This window comes from Microcaecilia unicolor, chromosome 7, assembly GCF_901765095.1.
Source record: "Microcaecilia unicolor chromosome 7, aMicUni1.1, whole genome shotgun sequence".
NCBI lineage: Eukaryota > Metazoa > Chordata > Amphibia > Gymnophiona > Siphonopidae > Microcaecilia > Microcaecilia unicolor.
Window position 1 is genome coordinate 172,700,230 of NC_044037.1, and position 24,935 is coordinate 172,725,164.

The window sequence follows — 24,935 nt, forward strand, 5'->3', positions numbered from 1 at the left end:
AGAGCAGCAACTAGAAATGTAATACATTGCAACCTTACCTACCATCAACAATACTCGCTTATATCTACTTAACTGAATTTCGATCACGCTATTCTTAATAATATCTCCACCTACCTATTATCAATAATGGTTTCTACTTACACTTGTTTGACCTGCGATGATGCTTCTTTCAATGTAACACTAATTGGTATCTCCTAATCTACTATCTACTAATAACAACACATTGTAAGCCACATTGAGCCTGCAAAAAGGTGGGAAAATGTGGGATACAAATGCAATAAATAATAATAAAATAAAAGTATTAAAATTGTTAATTTAACATTAAATCTTTACTATACTTAATGTTTCTCTTGTTCTATAGACTATCATACCATTACTCAACACCCACAGATAAGTATTTTTCCTTTAATAAACAAAATTTTTGTTCTAACATACATTTAGCATTCCTATAAAATATTTTAATTTGTAGAAATTGATTCTTTGTGTTCTATTTAACAGGTTCCTCACTGGTCTTGCAGGTAAGTATTAAATATTTGTTTAGCTAGTCTCTTAAGTAGTTCAGTGCACTTGTGTAGCTGGATTAATAAACTTAGCTGTTTCTTCCAGCTTTCTTGAATTTTCTGCTGTTGGTCTTTCTTTTATCATTGGGTACCTCTGATGTGTTGATAACTGGAACCAGGTCTGGCTGTATATACTACACTATTCTTTACGAACTTAAAAGGAGAAACCTAATTCCTAACTAATTTATTTCACCGAAGAATTCTCTTTAAAATTTTAGAATACTTCCCTAACTAGCTTTCCTCAATAAAAAGAGTTTATAATTATAGATCTCTGTGCTCAACCCACCCACACATAATTCTCAAAAGAATTTTAAATCTCAATATATTTTTCACAATTATAGAACTACTGGGCTTATGACAAAAGACTCAGAGACTTTAAAAAGTTCCAGCACTTTGCTATAATAAATTTCAATTCAATTTAATTACTTTTCTTTTTCAAAAGAATTTATTTTATGTCTCTGTAGAGCTTTATTATTCAATTTCTCACAGAATTTACTTCAATATGAACCAGTCCAAATGTGTATATAAGACCACACATTTGACATTAATTTTCAGTGTGACTAGTTAATGTACTAAGCCACATCAAATGCTCAAACCATTAATATTATTAAAAATATTAGATTATTTTTCTCTTAAATACAGAGCTTCTCACCTCAGCTCTCAAACACACCTCTAGAAGCCTAAAAACACCTGCGAGGCTTCTTTAATTAAGCCCAGTCACTTTCACACTCCTCAATCAAATCAAAATATTAACTGTTTTTAAACAGATATTTTTACTTTACAGAACTCAGACCACCAATACAGTTCTGTTCAGCATCAAACTCATCTCCCAACTACCAGCCTGAGCTGTTTGTCACTCACCTGAGAGTTCCATCAGCATGCGGAACACTCAGCGAATGCACACAGACTACTCAGTTTCCCTGCACTGCCTCTACACCAGATCTAGAAGGAGCCAGGTAATATTTTAAAATGTAACCCATAGGGTTACAGAAATACTATCACCTTCCTAGTTAACATTCAAGTAGTTAAACTGAGATTGGAATAGATCATGTAAAGTCATATCAACATTCTGTAAAGAAAGGAAATATTAGAAAAACAATGAGTAAACCTTCAAAAATAAATACATTAATGTAACACCTTTTTGGTCTATTTTTGAAGGGGGGGAAAAAAACATCCAAGTGAAAAACAAACAAAATCAAACCATTGGGAGGAGGAGCCAGTAATCTTACCTGACTGGTCACACAGACATCCCAGCAGAGCAGTGGGATACCCTAGGGGCACTGTAATGGACATCACATAAAAGCTGCCAAGCAAACATCTCACTTTTACCCCCTTATATTGTATGGTGAGCCCCCCAAAACCCACCAAAACCTTATTGTATCCAACTATACACCATTACAATAGCCCTTCTGTCTGCAGGAATCATGTTGGTATGGTAGGTTTTTGGTGGGCTCTCACTTTTCACCACAAGTGTGACAGTTAAGAATGGATAATAGGCCTGGGTTCCCTTCTTGGTACATTGCACTGACCACTAGGAGACTCCAGGGACCTGCTTGCTGCTCTAATAGGACTGGCCATAACATCTGAGGCTGTCGTTGAGGCTGGTACGTAGTTTCTTTCATATCTTTGGGAGGTGGAAGGGGGTCATTCACTTATTGCTCCAGTGGTCATTTAGGGCACCTTTTTGTGGCTTATTAAAACAGGTCTAGTTCAAAATATCTTAGTTTCAGTCCTGGATGTTTCTGTTTTGCTGTATTATAGGAGAAAAATGTCCAAGTGTTAGGAATGCTGAAATCCCACCTTTAACATACCCCCTTGTAATCTGAATGCACTGCAGACGAACAGCATAGAAAAACGTTTAGAAAATGTGTTTTGAAAATAGTGATTTGAACATTTTGGCAAGTAAAACGTCCAAATGCTGCTTTATGCCTTTTTTAAAAATGTTTTTTACTTTCAAAAATGAGCCCCATAGTAACCTATGTGACTTAAGTCTAGGTGCTTTGAAAATAAGCCTCAAAATCTATTATCCTACCTGGCCACAATTAAGTATCTGGGTCATGTAAATACTTAGAATTTGCTTTATTTATTCCATTCTATGGATCATCTATTCAAAAGTGGCTCTAGGTGACTTACAAAGTTTTAGTATTAAAAATATACTATAAATTTAAAAAAATCACTAAACAAAACACAGCAGAACCCCCCCCCCCCCCCCCACACACACACATAACAGTGATGACACTACCTACCATCCCTAAATTTAACAAAACAAAAGCAAATCTATAGGACTCAGCCTTTATCAAACATCTGAATCTAAGAAATCTTTTTGGAATTTTATTACACACAGTGGATGCTACATAAAGAAAGGCCAAAGAAAACACAGTGGTGACATGTATACAAACAATGGTTTTTCTGTGCCGTTTTTGAGAGGATGCAGCGGCAGCCTGAAGTGCATCAGTGTGCTAAGATACAGGGAAGCTTGTTCTGACCTGGTTTTACAGCCTGCTTTACTGACCCAGACTACTCAGTAATTACTGTGGATTCTTTTGGATTCGTATTAAGTAAATGAGACTTTTATTAGAGATTCTAAAATACACAATGATTAAGATATATACAATGATTAAGCTATATACACAATGATTAGCTATATAACTGAAAAGAAACAATACCTATAAACAATCATTACATCTCTGGTCCCTACATCCAAGCAATGCTAGGAGTTTCTAGACCAGGAAAAGAAGCAATAAACAATCATTATCATCACTGGTCCTTAATCTCTGCATCCAGGCTCTTTACACCAGCTGAGAGAAGCCCCTTTTTCACAGAAAACGGAGTCTGACCAGGAGTCTGGTTCTATGCGATGCATCCACCCACCCATCCACCCTGGAGTAGCCACCTAATGGTTAGTACAGTGGGCTGGGAACCTACTACTACTTAGCATTTCTATAGCGCTGCCAGGGTTACGCAGCGCTGTACAAGTTTAAACATGGGGAACTAACAATTCTTGGTGCAACTCCTTGTGACCCAATCACTTAACACTATTGCCCCAGGTACAAAAATTAGATTGCGAGCCCGCTAGGGACAAAGTACTTTATTTTGATTGTACCACAGAAAAGCAGTATATCAAATCCTATTACCCTTCACCCTGTATCTCGCATTGAGCCATAACAGAAAAATTCATGAGCCAAATCCAATTAAAAAAACAAAACAGAAAACCCCTAGCATTACTTCTGTATGCAGCAGCTGGCTCCTGTATCATTGAACTAAAAATACTTGTACAGAAAAGAATGCAGAATTTTTCTTCTTTAATGCTGTATTAATTCATACATTAAGGTGCAATTTGTGCATTTATCCCCTCCCCCTAACCCAAAACATTTGTTAAGAATATAAGAAAATTGCATATTGGATAGGGAAGTGTGATAGGTTTAAAACGAATCGGAGAAAGTTTTTCTTTACTCAGCACGTAGTTAGACTCTGGAACTCATTGCCGGAGAAGGTAGTGATGGCAGCTGGCCTTGCTGAGTTTAAAGGGGGTCTGGATAGATTACTGAAGGAAAAGTCCATTGATCATAATTAAATTTGGGGTTTTTGCCAGGATTCTTGGGGCCTGGATTGGCCGCTGTCGGAGACGGAGTGCTGGGCTTGATGGACCTTGGGTCTTTTCCCAGCATGGCAGTGCTTATGTGCATTAGAGACTATTAGCTGGCTAACAGTTTCGTTGAATAAATGTCTTAAGGAAGGTAATTTTCCTTTGGAATTGGGAAAAATCATTCTGATACCTATACCGAAATCAGAAGCTGCTGGATCTTATCATGGTTTCTAATTTTCGTCCAGTAGCGAGTATAGCTTGGTTTACCAAGCTAATGAAATCTATTGTTGCGTCACAGGTTACATCTTTTATGGAATCCTTTCATTGCCTGCATTATTCACAACATGGTTTTAGAACCATGTATAGCACTGAATCGCTACTTTTAACCTAAATGTCAAAAGTAAAATTATTAAGCCAGAAAATATAAGCTGGGAATCTCTGGAAAGGTATAAGAGTGGATTAAGGGGTTCTTCAGTGTAGAGAATAATGTGTTAAGAAGAATAATATTTTTTGTCTGGTTGTTGGAGCTCACTTTATGGGGTTCCACAGGGTTCACCACTGTCACCAATTTTAATATTTTTATGATCACAATGGGATGTATGCTGGAATCTTCTAAATATTACATATTTTCTTATATAGATATTTTTATTTTAGTCCTGTTAAGTTTGAGTATCAAGGCTTCCAACAACTTGATTTTGGAATGTATTGAGAAAGTTCAGGCTTGGGCATCTAGTAAGCTACTGAAAAAACTAGTTTATATTTCAGTAACTGTACTAGAGGTGCCTAAATAGCTAAGGTTAAAACTCTGGCGAACAACTTATTATGCAATATCAGCTAAGGTATTAGGAGTCATCTTAGACACTCAATTGACATTGGAAGATCATATTAATAGCTTTAGCAAAAAAAAAAAAAAAATCTTCACTTTTCGCCAGTTAATATCTGTAAGATCTTTTTCTTTTAAAAATTTTTTTTAATTATTTATTTAAATAAACAGTATACAACATACAATTCTGCTCCTAATCAACCTCAATTCTTAGAGAGTATACAACATGTGTCTCAAACAAGTCTATATCATTACATTTCCTGGCATCAATGTCCATTATAGTAGTCATAACATCAAGGGTTCACCCTTTCCTTTATCCACCCCTACCAAACTACCTTTAAACAGACATCCCACTATATTCCAAACTGTTTATAACTGCCTACCCTCTATCCCAAACAAACATGTGCTAAGATTACATCCCAATTCTCCCTCCTCCCTACCCCCCTCCCTCCCCCCAATCCCCACCAGCCTTTGTATCCCCCCCCCCCCCCCCTTTAGGACTTAATCTTCTCCAGGCTATTCAGCAGTCGAGACCAACTCCTCCTTCGTCTCAATTCTCCATCTCGGCGATACGCCGTGAGACGCTCCATATTTATCAGTAATTCCAATCTGCCCTTCCAATCACCCATTGATGGCGGGTCTGTAGTTCGCCAACCACGTGCTATAAGACATTTTGCCGCGGCCAGCCCCCATCGTAGCAATTTGCTCCGTTCCCATGAGTTGCCCTCATTGTACAGTCCCAGCAAACACGCTTTAGGACTACACACTAGTGACTCCCCTGTCATTTTTACTAAGTTTTTCATCACTGCCTGCCAGAATGATCTCCATCTTGGGCAGGACCCACCAGATATGCATAAAGGATCCCCTACTCTGCCTACATCTCCAACAAAGATCAGAAGCATTGGGGAATATACGTTTTAATCTCTCTGGTGTATAGTACCACCTTGTCAGAACTTTATATGCATTTTCTTGTACCAAAGCACACGTTGACGCTTTTTGGACCTCTCTACAGATCTTCTCCCATTCCTGGTCATCAAAGCTAGAACATAAACCCTTTTCCCACGCCGCCTTAAACCCAAAAGGATCAGGATCATTACCCCTCATAAACTTATAGAGCACCGATATGTGCCTAGGCACCTTCTGTAACAACCCCCACAAATTCTCCAGACTCTCTTTTTCCTGCGGGTTCTCTCCCTTCCATCCCCTTGTCCCCAAATAGGATTTAATCTGCAAATACGAAAAAAAAATCTTCTTTTGAAAGCCCATACTTGACCCTCAACTCCTCAAAACTTTTAACTCTACCTCCCTGTAGTACATCTCGGAAACTCACAAGGCCTAAGTACTCCCACCGCTTAAAAGCTCCATTCTCCCTCCCTGCCCTGAAACTCGGTTCCCATCGTATCCCTGCCCTGTAGAAATACCCTTACCCTGTCCCATCTGAGTCCGGAAATCTCTCCAAGTCCCCAAAAGATGTCTGAGATATGGATTTTCTATCCCCTCCAACACCCCCCCTACTCCCTCAGTAGTCCACAAAAGTGATTTTAATGCCCTTTGTGGGAAATAGGACTGCTCCACTTGACCCGTTGGTTTTAACCTCTCTCGTTCCCATTCCAAAGCCATCCTAACTTGCGCTGCCAAGTAATACCACTCGATCCGTGGTACTGCCCTGCCCCCCTTTCTAACTCTCCCCACATCACTCTTCCCGCTAAGCGTGGATGTTTACCTCCCCACACAAATTGCAAAACCTGTCTTTGTAATCGTCTTAATTGTTGTCTGGGGACTGCGACTGGTAAGCACTGAAAGAGGAATAGCAGCCTAGGCAGCATATTCATTTTTTTCACTGATATTTTCCCCCACCAGGATAACTACAGCCCCTTCCACCTAGAGAGATCCATCCTAATCTTATCAACTATCTTACCATAATTAAGGCTGTATATCTTACTCAGATCTTTAGGAATCTGAACCCCCAAATACCTAATATGAGACTTAGCCCATTTAAAATCAAACAGCTGTCCCAAATGGACTTCTTCTTCCTGGGAGACAGATACCCCCATCACTTCACTCTTATCCATATTTACCCGCAACCCCGCGAACTGTTCATACTCCCCCAACACCTCTACCACCACCCTCAGTGTATTTTCTGGCTCCCTCACATAAAGTAGTAGGTCGTCTGCATATAGCGCCAGACGATGTTCTCTCTGTCCCGCCATTATACCCCGATATTCGGGATGACTCCGCAAAAGCTCTGCCAGGGGCTCTATATATATGGCAAATAATAATGGCAACAGGGGGCACCCCTGTCTTGTCCCTCTACCAATTGGGAAAAAGGGGGTGTATTGACCATTGATGCACAGACAAGCCCTGGGCGCGGCATATAACGCCATAACCCACTTGCAAAAGTTTTCTCCGAGGTCCATTCTTTGCATCACAGCCTTCAAAAATTCCCATTCGACTCTGTCAAAGGCCTTCTCCGCGTCAACTGCCAAAAACACCACCCCTGGATATCTATGTTGCGCCTCCCACTGTAAATGTAATGTACGCCGTATATTATCTCCCACTTATCGGCCCGGGATAAATCCCGACTGGTCATCCCCTATCAGTCTCTGTAAGACCCCCCCCCCCCCAGCCTATTGGCCAAAACCTTGGCCAATATATTGACATCAATATTTACTATGTAAATAGGTCTGTAAGAACCACAGGATGTAGGATCTTTACCCGGTTTGGGCAATAAAGAAATTCCTGCCTCCATCATTGAATTCGAAAAACCCCCTCCCTCCAATATTCCATTCCCTAATCTAAGGAGCCAGGGCCCAAGTTCTTCTACAAAGCACTTATAAAACCGGGCTGTATACCCATCTAACCCTGGGGCTTTCCCATTCGGTAGATTCTTAATGACCCTCTGCACCTCCCCCAGTCTGATCGACATTTTAATTCTATCTTGTCAAGATATTGGACAATCTCCCCCATTGTCTTACTCCCCTCCTTCTTGTATAACTCCTTATAATATGTCTCAAAGCTCCCCACAATATCAGCATCAGTGTGGTGCCATTCACCTTTACCATCCCTCAATTGTTGAATCAGCGCCTTAGTTCTTCTAGCTCTTAACATCCGAGCCAAATAGGCTCTCGCCTTATTGGCAAATTCAAAGGTCTGCTGTTTCAATCTGGATCGCATATAATCTATTTCAATAATCTGCCACTGTGCTAGTGCTCCCCTTATCTTTTTAAGCTCCTCTCCCAACTGTTGTGTAGGATGCTGCTTGTGCTGCTTTTCCACCTTGATCAGTCGCGTTCTCAGCTCTAATAGCTGCTGCCCCCATTCCCTTTTCTTTCTTGCCCCCCACTTTATCAACACTCCTCTAACTACTGCCTTCATTGCGTCCCAAAGCATCTCGTCCTTAACCTCCCCATTATCATTAAACTGATAGAAGTCCTGTATTGATTTCCTAATTTCCTCCCTTACTACTTCATCCCCAAATAATGTGTCATTTAGCTTCCACAAACCTCTACTAGACTTGCCCCCTAGTCCCTTAAGCTTTACCCATATGGGCACATGATCTGAAACATGGCATGATTCGATTTCGGCTGCTTCTACCATGTGCCAGCTATTGCGATGAACCCATAAGCTATCCAGTCTTGCATAGGTCTGCGCCGCATGCGAAAAGTGTGTATAATTTCTCTGTGTCCCATGCATTAATCTCCAACAGTCAACCACCTCATTTTGTTTCAAAAACCGCTTCATAGCCTTACGCCCAACGCTCCCCGCTTGCCCCGTGCCCCTTGACGAGTGGTCCAGCACTATATCTGGAACCAGGTTAAAGTCCCCTCCTATAATGACCTGACCTCTAATGAACCCATGTACTTCCTTCATCAGATTTTCAAAAAATTGCTTCTGATCTTCGTTGGGTGCATACAGATTGAGAAGTGTTATTTCCCTACCTTGCCACAGGCCCCTGATACCCAAACATCTTCCACTCGAATCCCGAAATTCCTCCTGTATTATCAACCCACAATTGTGCTTCACCAATATTGCCACTCCTCCTACTCTCCTGTTCTCTTTGCCCTGGTGGACCAGTACTTCTCGAAATGGCCTACGCCGCAACAAATGTGTTTCCCTTGGCCTTAAGTGTGTTTCTTGAAGCATCGTAATCTCCCACTTTAATCTATTCAACTCTTTGAATACTCGACTGCCTTTCCCCTGGTTGTTAAGTCCATTCACATTCCATGATCCTACCACAACCCTCCCTCTGTCTCCCCCTCCCCCCCCACCTTACCATTCCCCTTCCCCTTATCCCCACTCTCCCTGTCCATCCCCCCTCCCTTTGCCGATCTCTGTTGCAAAAGATCAGCCATTGAGGAACAAGTGCGTAACTTCCCAGAGGCTTGGATCTGTGTAGCGAAATCAACCACCCTCTGTTTTACCACTCCCTCTCTCCCAGCTCCCCCCACACCCCCCATCCCAGGCATAGCTCTTCAAAGTCCCAACTTACAATGTCAGTTTCATCAGTCCCAAGGTACTATCAAAACACTTGGTCGGCTCAAAGGCTCCACTGACTTAAAAAAAAAAAAAAAAAGGAAAGGGGGGGAGAAAAGGGGGAGGGGAGGGGGGGAAAGAAGAGGGAGGTCGGGGAGTGGAGCTCTCGGCCTGGGCTTAACCAACTGCAGTATGTTCCTCATCCCCAGAAGGCTCCCGAAATCCCGAGTCTGGCGCTTCTTAACAAATTGACAAACTTCTCTCTCTTAAAGGTGCAGCCTGTGATCTCCATTCACCCTCCAGCTCCTTCCTTCTCAATCCGGCTGACACCACTGAATGTAAGCCCATCATATACTCTCAGCGGCGCACTTTTTACCAACATCCTGCTCTCTGTTATCAAGAAGTTCCAGCCACATTAAGTCTCTTCTTGTCAGAGTTAATCAATGCCTGTCAAAAATCAAGCCTCAGGCCAGTTGTTTATCCGCTTTTTTCCCGTGCTCCACCACAACCTGCCATGCAGTCTCTCCTCGGTGCTGCTTCTTCTCTTGGTTCCTGGGTCTGTGCAGGTACCTCCTTACATCCCATAGAACGTAATGCCAACCATGTTTCCGCCACAGTTGTACCTTTGCGGGATTTCCCTTCCACTGTAATCCACACCGCAAAAAGGAAGAGCCATCTGTATCTGATCCCCCTAGCTCTCATAAATCCGGTGACTTCTCTAAAGTTCCCGCGTTTCTGCAGCGTGACGCATGCCAGGTCCTGAAAAACCCCTATCTTATAGGTTTTCCATTCAATTTCCTTACTCAGCCGTGCTTTTCTCAGGATTTGCTCTTTAATGGGATAGTCCAGGAAACCTTGGATTCGAATCCCTTCGCGGTCCCGCTGCGCGATGAGCCCTTTGAATTCGGATCTTGGGGGGGGGGGGGCTGCCGAGTCCGAGGCCAGTATATGTTGGCATAGCTCCCGTACCACAGCCTCACAATTGTTAAATAAGTCCAGCTCGGGGATCCCCTTAAAACGCAAATTATTGCGTCGGGACCTGTTCTCGAGGTCCTCCACTTGTTCTCTGAGCTGCTTCAATTCCTCTTGTTCCACAACCACACGTTTTTTACAGTCTCCAGTTCTGACCGCATGGTCCCCATCCCCTCCTCCACCTCACCTACTCGGGATCCTAATTCAAATATTTCTGCCCGTATATCTTTAAGGGCGCTTTGGACGTCCAGTCGAACTCCTGCAAACTCCGCCTTCAAGTCTTTCAGCAGCCCAGCCACCGCCGACGGCAACATACTCGCCTCCTCTAAGCTGTCCTCCGCCCGCTCTGTATGTTCCGGAGACTCCAGCACCGGCACCATTCTACTTCCCCGCAGCTCCGGACCCTCCTTTCCTTTGCTCGCCTTCTCTCTTTGTTCCGGCGTGAAACGGAACTGCTCCAGCGATTTTTTTTGGGCGGCATAGCCCGGGACCTGCGCTCTTGTGCTTTTTCTGCCTCTCTCTCTCCAGTAGGGTAAGTTTTTCGACTCACTTTCTCATCAGTCCCATCGGAGCTCCACGATCACACCACCATCTTGGGCCGTGACGTCACTTCCTCCTGTAAGATCTTTTTCTACCCAGAACACTTGCAACTGTTAGTTCAAGCTATAATATAGTCCCAGGTGGACTATTGTAATATTTTGTATGTGTGTACTACTCGAGATAAAAAACAACAAAGCAGTGGAATCAAATGCATTTATTGGAACAATACCCGGCTCTCTTTTAGAACCACTGTCTGTATTCACGGATTCATTTCTTAGACCCCTCATTCCCTCTATTCCATCTTATGTGAGGGACTCGACGCACATTATTAATATTTTGGACGAATTGGGTCCAGTTCATAATAATATTATTTTAGTGACATTTGACGTCGAGTCTCTCTACACAAGTATCCCACAAGATGAAGCATTGGCAGTAATTCAAGAAGCATTGCTTGAAAGGAAATCATATAGAAGAATACCCACGGAATTCATCATGCAAATAATTACTATAGCTTTAAAAGAAAATTTTTTCAAATTTGAAGGATGTTACTACCAACAGGTGAAAGGGACAGCCATGGGGGCAACGGTAGCCCCATCGTTGGCAAACTTATTCATGGGTAATTTTGAAAGGAAATATATACAGACTAGTCCCTTGAGAAAATACATTTTAACATGGAGGAGATTCATAGATGACATACTGATGTTATGGGAAGGTAGTGAAATACAGCTGAGAGAGTTTCACGAATGGTTGAACACACGTGATAATAATTTGAAATTTCAAATGTATTTTATGTTTTAACGGTTTTTATTGATGATACAATACTTGGCCAAACGTAAAATTTAACAAGTGTCCTTAAAACAACATCATAAACTTATATGCAACCATCAAAAATGCCATCATCAATAGTTTATCTGTTTCCCCCCTCCTCCCCCCCACTCCTCCCACCCCCCCCTCCTACAAACAACCCACTAACCTTTATGTACCATATCTAGCCTTTTAACCTTCGTTCCCCAATCTCCCTTCTCCTTCACCCTTTAAGCTTAATAAGTATTTACGCAGCCCATTGTGCAGTTAGCTTTTCCAGGGTAATCCCATTATCCATAATCTCCTGGCCTTTTTTTCGCCCTGGTCCTTTTCCTCTTAGGACCGTTAATGGGGTACCCTGGGACAAAGATCTGCCCACGAATCGGGGGGCGGTGTTCCCTGCTCACCCCTCGCTCGTCTGCACCACCCATTAAGTAAATCCCTCTGTTCCCTCATTTAATTGAAAAAAAAAAAACAAAAAAACACACAATTCTTTTATAGGCTATTTAATATTACGCTTCGCGCACGCGGCGCCAGGGTTTGGATGTACGGTCTCCAAATCTCCAGAAATTGGGCTCTCTTCTTCGGGGAAGTTCCCACCATCCTACGCTCATGCACTAAGAGCTCGTGAACTTTATTTCTCCAATGCCAGAACTCTGGTGGGTCTGCACTCAACCACCCAGTCATAACCACTTTTTTCCCAAGCAGGCAGGCCTTTCGCACCAATGTCTTCTGACTTCCTCTTTGGAGGACGAAGAGCTCGTGTTTATCCAGGATAATCCCCATAAAAGAGCAGGTGATTCGAGCTTCCACTAAGCCCTCCAAGTATTGTAATATATTATGCCAAAACCTTTGCACTCCGGGGCATTCCCACAGACAATGATAAAGTGTGCTCTCCCATTGCCTGCACTTAGAACAGAGTGGGTCCGGCACTCCTCCCATCTTAAATATCTGTGGTTTGGTCATGTATGCACGGTGTAAAATTCGATATTGACATTCCCGTAATGTCGCATTGATCGATATCTCAGGTATTCGAGATGTCAACTTATTATAATCCAGTACTAAACTGGGCTTCTGCATGTCTCGTGCCCAGCGTGCGGTAAGTGCTTCTGTTTTTTTCTGTGGGCCCACCGCCCACAGAGCCTTATGTAGTTTCGATACTGTGCACCTCTCCCCAGTTACTGTTTTGAAAAATTCCCTGATTTTTTCAAATGTATTTTAATAGAAAAGAAATACCATATCTGGATATAAAAATACAATTTGAACATGGTAATTTTAAAACTACAATATACCGTAAATCAACAGACAGGAATAAACTTTTGAAATATGATAGCTGTCATAGCCAACCATTGAAACGTAACCTCCCATATAGTCAGTTTTTAAGAGTTAAAAAAAATTATGTTCAGATACTAATGATTTTCAGAAACAGATGCATGTAATGGCTGATAGATTTAAAGAGGGGATATCCACATAGATACATAGAGGAAGGGATGCTAAAAACAAAAGAACATCAAAGAGGTAACCTCCACCATGGAAATAATAATATTCCTGATAAGAATACAGATAAAATTGTGTGTACCCTTTATTTTGACCATGTGTCACGTGATATTATTAAAATATTTAGAAAACATTGGACACTTGTTCAGAATATACCGTGCTTTTCTGAGAAACAACTGATGATAGCATTTAAGAGAAATAGAAATTTAAAAGATTTCTTAGCACCATCAACATTACCAGTACCTGTAAGGAAAGATCCAGTTTGGGGGCATTTCCCATGCTTGAATTGTTGTTTTTGTACAGTAAATCTGAAAGCAAAATTTTTTGAAAATCCAAAGACAGGAGAAAATTTTGAACTAAAACAATTTTCGAATTGTAAAACATCTCAGGTTGTCTATGCAATTATTTGCCCTTGTGGACTTGTATATATTGGTAAAACAGTACGTATATTCAACAAACGTATTGCAAAACATAAGAGTGCCATAAAACACAAGATGTTTGAAAACCACTGGTAGAACATATGCAGGATTTTATGCACTCCTTTGAAGAATTGAGATTTCTTGTATTATTGAGAATCAAAACACATTGGAGAGGTGGAGATGTCAACAAATTGTTGTTAAAGGCAGAACAGAGGCTTATTTTTAAATTTAATACAGTGAAACCATATGGGTTAAATCAAGAGAGTGACTACTCGGTTTTTCTATGATAAATCCATTTGTTTAGATAAGCTTTTATTAATTTAGATAATCAGTTTTGTAATTTTTATGAACATTTTACAATTAAACACTTTATTTTAAAACCTGGCTCTCAAATGTAAAATATCTATCTGGCCCTTTAAGATACTTGCAATGTGCTTAGAGATGACCTTTAACCTCATGATGATGCTATATGAGTCATGGGTCTCACAGAAGCTAGTAATGCTAATGCATATCAGTTCAGTTGGAAGTAGCAGATAAATGGGTAAGTGTTTGCTTTATTTCTGTTGATCTTGCACACCTTTGGAATATGTAGGGAGTCTAGTTGTGATCTCATGGAAACGTACTAGATGTTGTTTTTAAGATTGAGTGCTTGCAGTGCTTTCTCTGCTGTTACATTTTTGTGAGAAGTTTTTCATTTAGTGAACTGTTACCTGCCTCTAGCAGTAATGTGGACAGGTTATTTATTCCTAGAGTTTTCGGTTTTGAAAGCATTGTGTTTATACCCATTTGTAAGCTTTTATTAATTTAGATCATCAGTTTTGTAACCTTTATGAACATTTCACAATTAAGCACTGTTTATTTTAAAATCTGGCTCTCAAATGCAAAATAGCTATCTGGCTCCTTAAGATACTTGCAATGTGCTTAGATATGACCTTTAACCTTATGATGATGCTATATGAGTCATGGGTCTCACAGAAGCTAGTAATGCTAACGCATATCAGTTTAGTTGGAAGTAGCAGATAAGTGGGTAAGTGTTTGCTTTATTTCTGTTCATCTTGCACATCTTTGGAATATGTAGGGAGTCTAGCTGTGATCTGATGGAGACGTACTAGATGTTGTTTTTAAGATTGAGTGCTTGCAGTGCTTCCTCTGTTATATTTATATTTTTGTGAGAAGTCTTTTATTCAGTGAACTGTTTCCTGCCTCTAGCAGTAATGTGGACTGGTTATTTATTTCTAAGGAGTTTTTTTGGTTTTGTGTTAAGACTATCAGTGGAGAAACTAGAATGTCTAGAGTCTTTTAAAAGTTTTGTGTACATTTAGATATGCATCTTGTCTGATGACACTTTTATTTTTTGTTTTTATATCTGTGTAGAACTAGATTTTTGGAACTACTAGTGTGTATGATATATTTACATACACTTTTGATAGGTATGTATAAAGAAATTTCTTCCCCTCTTCATTGAATTGTTTTGATTCTAATTGTATGATCTTAACATTTTTTATTGAGAGTTATAAATGTGATATGAGTAATTGTAGATGTTCTGATAAAAATTTTATGTGATGTATGATTTTAATGATAATTATAAATATTTGTTTTACAGATGATATCATGTATGTCTATACATGTTTTTTTAGAACTTTTAAAGGATTGTTTTATATATGTTGAATCTTTTTTTAAATAATTGCCTTTTATTAGTTGAATCATGCTTATGACATTGTTAATATGTATGGTTATACATGTTTTTATACTTGTGTTTTGTTTTTATAGTTTGTACCCCTGACGCAGCCTAAGGGCGAAACGTGGCCACGTCGGGTATTGTTCCAATAAATGCATTTGATTCCACTGCTTTGTTGTTTTATCATCTACTGTTTTGTAAGCAGTTGTGTGCCTTTTTGTTTTTTTTTGTGTGTACTACTCGCAACATTAAAGTTAGGATTCAGCTTTGGCAGAATACAGCTGCGAGAATGATTTTTGGCTGTAAAAAATTTGGCTGTGGGGACAACCCCCCCCCCCCCCCCACTACTGAAGGATCTACTTTGGCTGCCAATAGATGTTCGTATTGAATTCAAGACGGAATGCTGGGTTTTTAAAATAAATTAACGGTTGTTGCCCTCAAACCCTTGTTAAGTTAATTACTTTTTCTGGTGTTTGTACTGCATTTCCCTTTGGATCATTAATAAGATTGGGTAGTCCTTCCACAATTCAGGTTTGTTATAAATGTATTCATGAAACTTTGTTTAATTTTCAGTCCAGTAGGATTTGGAATTCTATACTAATTCCTACAACTCCTAATTATATGATGTTTAGGAAAGCTTTGAAAACTTATTTAGTAAACATATGGAAAATATGTAGAAAGTGTTTGATGTCATATTAGCCGTTTTATCTGTATGTAACCCGCATTGATTTCAAGCTGATTTAGGCAGGATATAAAAACAGGAATAGAATAGAAAGTTCCAGGAGGAACTAGATCATAGGCATCGCTACAGAATGGCAAGTAAAACCCCCCAAACGTTTGCCTTGCTACCCCGACCAAAATAAGTGCACTTTCCTACCTTCCTCCACCTTCATCCCTTGGGTCTGGTCTCTCTCTCTTCAGCCCCAGGGTCCTTTCCTCTGTCACAATTTCCTTTTGCTGCATGGGTGGTAGTTAGCAGAGGGAAAGCCTTGGGACAGCTAGAGAAAGGCCTGATCTAATCTCTACTGGCAGCATAAACTCGTGGTTGAGGGAAGAGAGACTGGAGCCAAGGGGTGAGAAGGAAGGGGAAAAGATTAGAGCCACAGGATTGCTGCTGCACCTAAAGGAAAGGGATGGGAACAGCGGATTTCTGCACCTAAAGGGAAGAGGGGAGAAATGCTGCACGTGGATGGAGAGGAATAGAGATGGAATACTAGAATGATTTGAGGTGGCTGCAGAAAAATGTAAGGAAGCTGAACATGACAGATCAGTACCAAGCACAAATAGGGCATGAAGTGAAGAAGAAAAGTGAGAAAAGAAATAGCAAATGGACAGGAGGCCCTGCCATGAGTGGGAAAGCGCGGGGTACAAATGTAATTAAAAAAAAAAAAATAAATAAACAGAGTTAAGAAGGAAGCAGAACCAGACACTGGGAACAAGATGATTAGAAAAATAAAATTACCAAACAATGCTAGGAAAAATTATTTTCTTTTCAGTTTAGTTTAGTGAATTATGCCAGTGTTGAGAATTTATATCTGTTGGCTTTATTTTGCACTGTACAAGAGGGCATGCATTTCTATTTTTGTGACTGGTATCTCTGGTTCCAGTTTTTTGTCTCCATTTCAGTTTTTGTTTGCTTGCTTTTTGTGGCCCCCTATTTTGTATCAGGTGAGAGTTATGTTCTGCATCTGCAACTGAGGTGAAGAATTCTGCTAGCATGGAGTGTCTGTAGTAATCTATAACAGTGTAGCTTGTTCCAATTTCCCAGTAGCAGATATATTGGTGCCCAAGGGCTCTGTGTAATATTTATAGCACTGTATTTTCATAGATGGGTTAGGGCTATTATTACCCCCATAATGAGTCTACTCAAAAGCTTCAAGAAACTTTTAAGCTGGAGTAGTGTTTCCAGCAACAGTGATGTCACTATGTTGTGAGGACTTGCTATCCTGCTTGTCCTCCAAGTGCCTTCAAAACACAAGACAGCTAAAAATTTATAGATTGTTAGTCATTTTCCATCATTCCTTCAGAATTTAACAGGGGATATAGCAGAATGCAAAAGAAACTAATGTGAGAAGAAAGCACTAAAGCATGGTAATAATCCCAAGCAAATTTCTGGAGCAGAAGATACTCACAATGATCTGTTCATCCTTTTCGCCTGTCTCTTTAATTATGATCTCAATTTCCTGATTCAGTCCTTCCACACTGTTCCGGAATCGTGAACCTGAAGCCTTATTGATGGGGATAGTCACAGGGATAAGAACACTCTTTGGAATAGGAGCCTAGAAAACCAGAGGGAAAAGGCAGACAAAATGGATTGATAACTGACAAATTCCCAATAAGAAAGGCAGTGAAAGACAATCATTACAATACAAGGCCCAATACTTACCAACTAACAATAAGTCTTGTAGTGCTGAGAAGATATATGAATCCCTGCACTGTGGAGGTTAAAATCTAGTCAATACCACAACATACTTAAACAACAAAGTCTGTCAAATAGAACAGCATTTCATCACTTTGGAACGAAAGTCAAAATCTCCTGTGGTGAATATACATTGTTGATAGGGCAAAGTAGGGTTACCATATTTGCAGAGACAAAAAAAAGAGGACACTAAAAAATAAAAATGTTACTTTTGAAAAAAGAAATATTTAATCATAGTTAATGAACACACAAACAGTTAATTACTTACAGTACACAGTAGAAAATCTACTTTTCAAGAACTTTTGGATTTGAGTTTGACAGAATCTGAGCCTAAGCGTACTTATCAGAAGAGCGAATATCCCTCAATAATTTTGGCTGGCTTCTGAGATATGTGTGAAAGATTTTGCATGACATATGCTTAAAGTCATGCTGCACGAACAAAATTCCTTTGACAGATTCAATCAGCAGGGACATAGATCTGCAATGTCTTTCTCTCTATTTAACACCCCCATATGTCCAGACTGACTAATAAGCTAGAGATGGTCTCATTAAGTGGGTAGATCATAGGCACATAAAAGAAAAAGCGGACATTTTCCTAAAAGTTAAAAATCTTGGAGGACATATCTGAAGACATCCAAAAAGAGGACATATGGTAACCCTAGGGCAAAGTGATTTAACAGCAAAAGGCTACAAATGTATTTATGGTACCTCAGCATAGTTCTTACACAAAATAGAATTTTTAGAACAGCATCAAATACTAGTTTACAATAAAGTTCTAAGCATGCACAGCTCTTCCTGCATGCAGCAGTCTCTTCAGCTCTTAAGTAATTAAATGCAACTCTAGTGGAGGTAGTGGGGTATTCAACCATCCGCATCAATTTGGGGAACAATCCAAAGTTTATAGCTCAGAAATGCCTGAGAAATTAGGGGACTGAGGAGCTCAAAGAGAACACAGCCTCCTAGATCACTGCTTCATGTGACCTCCCCAACTTCGATTTTTAAGAAAGAATGAAAACCAGTCAAGTAATCTGCTTGATATACCAATCTGGCTTAACCTGTACAGCACAAGATTGTGATTCCTCACATGAAAAGCAGCCAAGTCCAACTGCATGAGTATGGATGTACTAACTCCGACATAAGAGATAGACTTCTCAGTGCTGTGGTATTTTCTGAACCCAGTTGATGATTATCTAATATGTCAAAAGAATCCAAGTAGTCTTGGGAGTTGTATTTTCACAATGGATTCTAAAATTTTAGAGAAAAATGGGATGTTAGCTGTAGGCCTATAATTTGAGCAATCAGAAATTGATTTAAATTTATCTTTAATCATTGGACAAAGGACAATGGAACTAATACTAACAGGATAACCATCTAATTGTAATATTTGATTGATCATCGAAAGCAGCCAAAGGGTACCCTCTGTTGGACGATGTTTCATCATGGATGCTGGGCATAGATCCAACTCACAATAACCTTTACTAAAGGAAGAGAGGGCCCTAGTCAGCTGGTCTAATTTAACCACTTCAAAATCAACCTAGTATAGATCTGCAACCACCACTTCATCAGAGAGAAAACTAAATGCACCTGAAAATTCAGGGGAGTTAAAGAGAAGGAAGACCTGATAAGAGACTGTGGAAGTGATATCATGTGGGCTTGTGTCCAACAAATCGCCTCCATACAGTGGCGTTCCTAGGGAGGCGGACACCCGGGGCGGCGCCCCCCTCGATGCAGTATGGACCCCCCCCCCCCCAGCGAAAGAGCCCCCCCCCCCGGGTGCATGCTGCTGGGGGAGGGGGGTTGCCGCAGCACGTGCCTCCTGCGAGTTTACTAACTTTGCTCATTCGCCGCAGCTCCCTCTGCCCCGGAACAGGAAGTAACCTAGTAACCTGTTCCGGGGCAGAGGGAGCTGCAGCGAACGAGAGAAGTTAGTGAACTCTCGCAGCAGGCGCGTGCCGCGGCACCCCCCAACGGCGTGCACCCGGGGCGGACCGCCCCCCCTTGGTATGCCACTGCCTCCATAGTGACTGTCACAGAACCTGTATATAATCCCATATTTGTGGTTTTTGAAGCAAACAATAACAAGTAACTGAATATGGATCAATTATAAAACTATCTAAACATTTGTTTACTACCTGAGCAGTACAGGAAATGTAGCTGCTCACAGGTTATAAAATATAACTGCTCACAGGTCCTCAGTAAAGAGATCTTCCTCTCTCCGTTCCCTGGCTGAGACTAGGGAAAAATCCAGTACCTCCTGGCTAGATTTGAACTCCAGGGCCAAAGTCCAAAGTACCAACTTTGAAAGTATCTGGCCAATGGTACTGCAAATTGCCTTTCCACAAGCTTAAAAAGAGAGTCTTTTTCTGCAATAGCTTTAAAACACAAGACAATCGCCATCTGCTGGCAAATTAGGAGAAATACACTTCAGGAAATAATTCAGTTCACAGGCTTAGAAACATACTGTTTCATCACAGCGCCCAAATATGAGACAGAAGTCTCTGTCTTCTTAAGGGAGGAAGATACACTCGGTGTCCTCGAAATAGTGGTAAAAACACCCACCTATTTATTCTAGATAAGAATGGACCAGCGCTCTGTTATTGTGAACCTCTTGTTGCATTGGATAATCAGACAAGTAGCCCAGATCATTTTGGGTCACCTCAAAAGGACTGTCTTTGCTGAAAGTGAGGCCTCCGATAGGACACAGACCTCCAAGGTCCATACTTTTTAGCATCCCTAAAATGGGAACAAGTCTGGGGAACGCGAAAATTGGTCTTAGGCTTATGTTCGGGAAGATGCTGATTTTTTGAATCACTTAAGTCTTTAACCAACTTCTCCAGGTCCTCTCCAAAAAGAAGCTTACTGAGTAGTCTTGATTTAGATGCTGCATCAACCACCCAGTGCCTGAGCCACGAGAGATGTCTGGCAATCACTGCAAGTGGTTATGTTTATATGCCATATGCTTAGCTAATGCCTGGAGATCAAATAGGGCATCAGCTAACTATGCCAAACCTGCCTCCACAGAAGAAAAATCAAACTTAGGACTCGCATCAGAATTCTGGTGGGGCTCACAAGCCAGCTGACAAGCCCTGGCTGCGTATGAGCCACAAAAAGAAGCTTGCAGTGATAATGCAGCCACCTCAAAGGACAGCTTAGGTGCATATTCCAATTTCCTATTCTGCACACCCCTAAGAGCTATTCCACCATCCACCAGAATAGGTTTTTTTATTCGATGTCATTACTACCACATCTGCTTTAACTCATTTGTAATAAAAGGATATAAGCCTGGCTATAGCTCTAGCCACCTAGAGACTGGCAAAATCCACAGCAACAACATTAGATTATCAAATGTCTTCAAACTTGTCTTTCAGGTCACCAGCAACAATACTGATTCAAACAGGCCGCCTGCAGCAGCCAAGTTTGAAGTACATTTGCTATTCTAATATTGTTGCTGTGGACTTGAAAATTAGGAAGCTGTGTGCTCCTTCACTGGAATACTCCTGGGGGAATTCTGCACAACACAAATTCCCCACCCCCCGCAGGATGTACAGAATTTTGTGCATGCTGCACAGAATTCAGGACAGGCACAGTCAACAGCTGCTCTGCTCACTCTCTCTTCCCATCCAGAGCTAAGCTTATGCAGCAAGAAGCGGAGGAAGTGAATCACGGAACAGCAGGTCACTTCCTTCTCCTGTGCTGGCTTAGACCCAACTGTTTATGTGAACTATGATCTTACGGTTAATATAAACAGTCGGGTCTAAGTTGGTACAGAAAGAGCAAGTGACCCGCAGTGCTGTGTTCACTTTCTCCTTGCCGGGGGAGCAGAAGAGAGAGTGTGCACAGTCGCTACCACGGCTGAAAATGAATAGTGGTCAGAGAAGATGAGTGTGTAGTAGGGCATTGGAAGCAGAGATATGGGGTGAATCATGTGTCAAGGGGGAGGGAGTTGAGGCCAGAGTAAAGGCATGAATCATGTGTCAAGGGGAAGGGGGTTGAGGGCAGAGTAAAGGCATGAATCATGTGTCAAGGGGGGAGGGGTGAACGTGCCATGGGGGAATTGGAGGCAGAGTAAAGGAGTGAACGTGCCATGGGGGAATTGGAGGCAGAGTAAAGGGGTGAACGTGCCATGGGAGAATTGGAGGCAGAGTAAAGGGGTGAACGTGCCATGGGAGAATTGGAGGCAGAGTAAAGGGGTGAACGTGCCATGGGAGAATTGGAGGCAGAGTAAAGGGGTGAACGTGCCATGTGTGTGGGAGCAGCCAGCTGAAGGCTGGCCATGGGAGAAAGATACAGCGATAGCTTGGGTGGGGGGGGGGGGTGAGGAGCAAGAATATGAGATTAGGGTATTGCACGTGGGATAAGATTTTAGGGGCATACAGTTATGAGTCACATTGGAATTTAGAGGGAGAGAGAACTGCAGTTGGAGAGGGAACTGAGGAGGCTAGGGTCTGAGAAAGGAAAAGGCAGGAAGGGATTTCAGGCCTTATGATGGGGGAATTCTACAAAAAACAGTACAAATAAACTTTTCAAAAGTTTAAAATATTGTGCAAAGAATTCCCTCTTGAAGTAAATGGAAGAAAAAGTTGTGTCTTATCTGATAATTTTCTTTCCTTTAGTCCTATCAGACCAGTCCAGACCAATGGGTTTTGTCTGTCTACCAGTGGATGGAGACAGAGAACAAAAATAGTTCAAGTGATTTGCCCTTTAAGGTATTTTGCTACACAGAATGTTCAGCATTTCAAATAGTCAAGCAATGGTGCTCAAAATTCATTTGGTGGCCAATATTGAGATCAAACATCTCAATCCAGTCAGAACCTTACCAGACATTGCAGCATATACTCTACTGACATGCAGATAGATATTTCACTGAGTCAGGAGACAAGAGACATACAATAGAAAGCTTAAAAGTAGAATCAGTGATACCTGAAAAATATAGCTTGTATCTAAAAGAAAATCAATTAACCAGGGAAGGATTCTGGACTGGTCTGATAGGACTAAATGAAAGAAAGTTATCAAATAAGATATAACTTTTCCTTCCAAAGAATTCTATCAGAATCGTGGGATGTAGCAAAGCAGTGTCCTCAACAGAGTGGGACTAAAAGATTGAAAAACTCAAAAGAGATAAATTGGAATAGCCTTAGAGATCCTTCCCAGGAAAACCCAGTAGAAAGAATCAAGACCAATCAGAAGGACTCTGGAAAGACAAAGGGTACGGAAGAGGAGAAGGAAGCGAGTCGCATGATAAGTAGAACAGAAAATAGCACTGGTAGACAATGGAAGAGATGCATAAAGCAAGAAACAAACCCAACTGGTGATTTTTCTTTAATGGGTCTTTGAAGGCAATAGCCTAAGACCAAAGCAATCTATGGAGGGAATATTGTAACTACAATAGAAATCTTGAAGGAGTTGACTATCCAGAGAAGGTAAGAAGAAAGCTATCAGGAGCTACAAACCACTGTGCATCCCCATCTACATCTGTGACAACCAGGAAAATGCAGAAGTACTACTACTACTAGCATTTATATAGCGCTACTAGACGCACGCAGTGCTGAACACCTGACATAGAGAGACATCCCTGCTCAAAGAGCTTACAATCTAGATAAAACACACAGACAAGACATTACGGGAAAGGAAATTACAGGGTAAAGAGGAACAGGGGGGAGGAGGGCAAATGAGTAGCGGTTAGGAGCCAAAGGCAGTAGTGAAAAGGTGAGCTTTCAGCATAGATTTAAAAACAGGTAGAGATGGAGCTAGACATATGGGTTCAGGAAGACGGTTCCAGGCATAAGGTGCCGCAAGATAAAAGGAACAAAGTCTGGAGTTAGCGGTGGAGGAGAAGGGGGACGTCAAGAGAGATTTGTTCAGAGAGCGGAGTTCACGGGGAGGAGTGTAGGGAGAGATGAGAGAGGAGAGGTAATGAGGGGTCATAGAGTGGATGCATTTAAAGGTCAGTAAGAGGAGTTTGAACTGTATACGGAAGCGGACAAGGAACCAGTGAAGTGACTTGAGGAGTGAGCTAATGTGGGCATAACGATTCAGGTGGAAAATAAGTCGAGCTGCAGAATTCTGGACAGATTGGAGAGGAGAAAGATGATTGAGCGGAAGACCAGTGAGAAGTAAATTGCAATAGTCCAAGCGAGAAGTAACAAGGGTGTGAATAAGGGTTTTGGTGGCGTGTTCAGAAAGTAAGGGGCGAATTTTGCTAATGTTGAAGATAAAAAAGCGACAGGTTTTAGCGATTTGTTGAATATGAGCAGAGAAGGGGAGAGAGGAGTTGAAGATGACTGCAAGGTTATGAGCCGAGGAGACAGGGAGGATATGAGAGCCATTAACAGAGATAGAGAATGGGGGAAGAGGGGAGGAGGGTTTAGGGGGAAAAATGAGAAGTTCAGTTTTAGCCATGTTTAATTTGAGATGGCGTTGAGACATCCAGGCAGCAATGTCAGACAAGCAGGCAGAGATTTTGTCTTGGATTAAGGTTGAGATTTCAGGGGTGGAGATGTAGATCTGAGAGTCATCAGCGTAAAGATAGTAATGAAAACCATGGGATGAGATCAGGGCACCAAGGGAGGAGGTATAGATGGAGAAAAGGAGTGGTCCAAGGACAGAACCCTGAGGCACACCTACTGAAAGCGGGAGGGAAGTTGAAGAGGATCTACCAGAGTGAACACAAAGTACAGAGTGAGAGGTAGGAAGAGAACCAGGAAAGAATAGGGCCCTGGAATCCAAGCGAGGACAGCGTATCGAGGAGTAAGGTGTGGTCAACAGTGTCGAAAGCAGCAGATAGGTCAAGAAGGATCAGGATGGAATACAGACCTCTGGATTTAGCCAGAAGCAGATCATTAGAGACTTTAGTAAGTGCAGTTTCAGTAGAGTGAAGAGGGCGAAATCCGGATTGAAGTGGGTCAAGAATAGGTTGAGAAGAGAAAAAGTCAAGACAATGGCGGTGAACGGTGTTCAAATAATTTGGAGAGGAAAGGGAGAAGGGAGATGGGGCGATAGTTGGAGGAACAGGTAGGGTCAAGTGAAGGTTTTTTAAGGAGTGGAGTGACAATAGCATGTTTGAAGGTCATAGGAATAGTTGCAGTGGAGAGTGAAAGATTAAGGATGTGACAGATAACAGGGATGATAGTAGGAGAGATAGTGTTAAGTAGGTAAGTGGGGATG

At 41.4% G+C, this 24,935-nt stretch overlaps 1 protein-coding gene across 1 annotated transcript in view; it reads right to left on the bottom strand.

Annotated features, from left to right (window-relative positions):
* The window catches only part of FAM117B (family with sequence similarity 117 member B), a 262,157-nt gene that overhangs the window by 63,588 nt on the left and 173,634 nt on the right, over positions 1-24,935 (bottom strand). Inside the window, exon 5 of the mRNA XM_030210480.1 lies at positions 17,485-17,631. Within this exon, the coding sequence (XP_030066340.1) occupies positions 17,485-17,631 (147 nt within the window). The remainder of the gene's footprint in view (positions 1-17,484; positions 17,632-24,935) is intronic.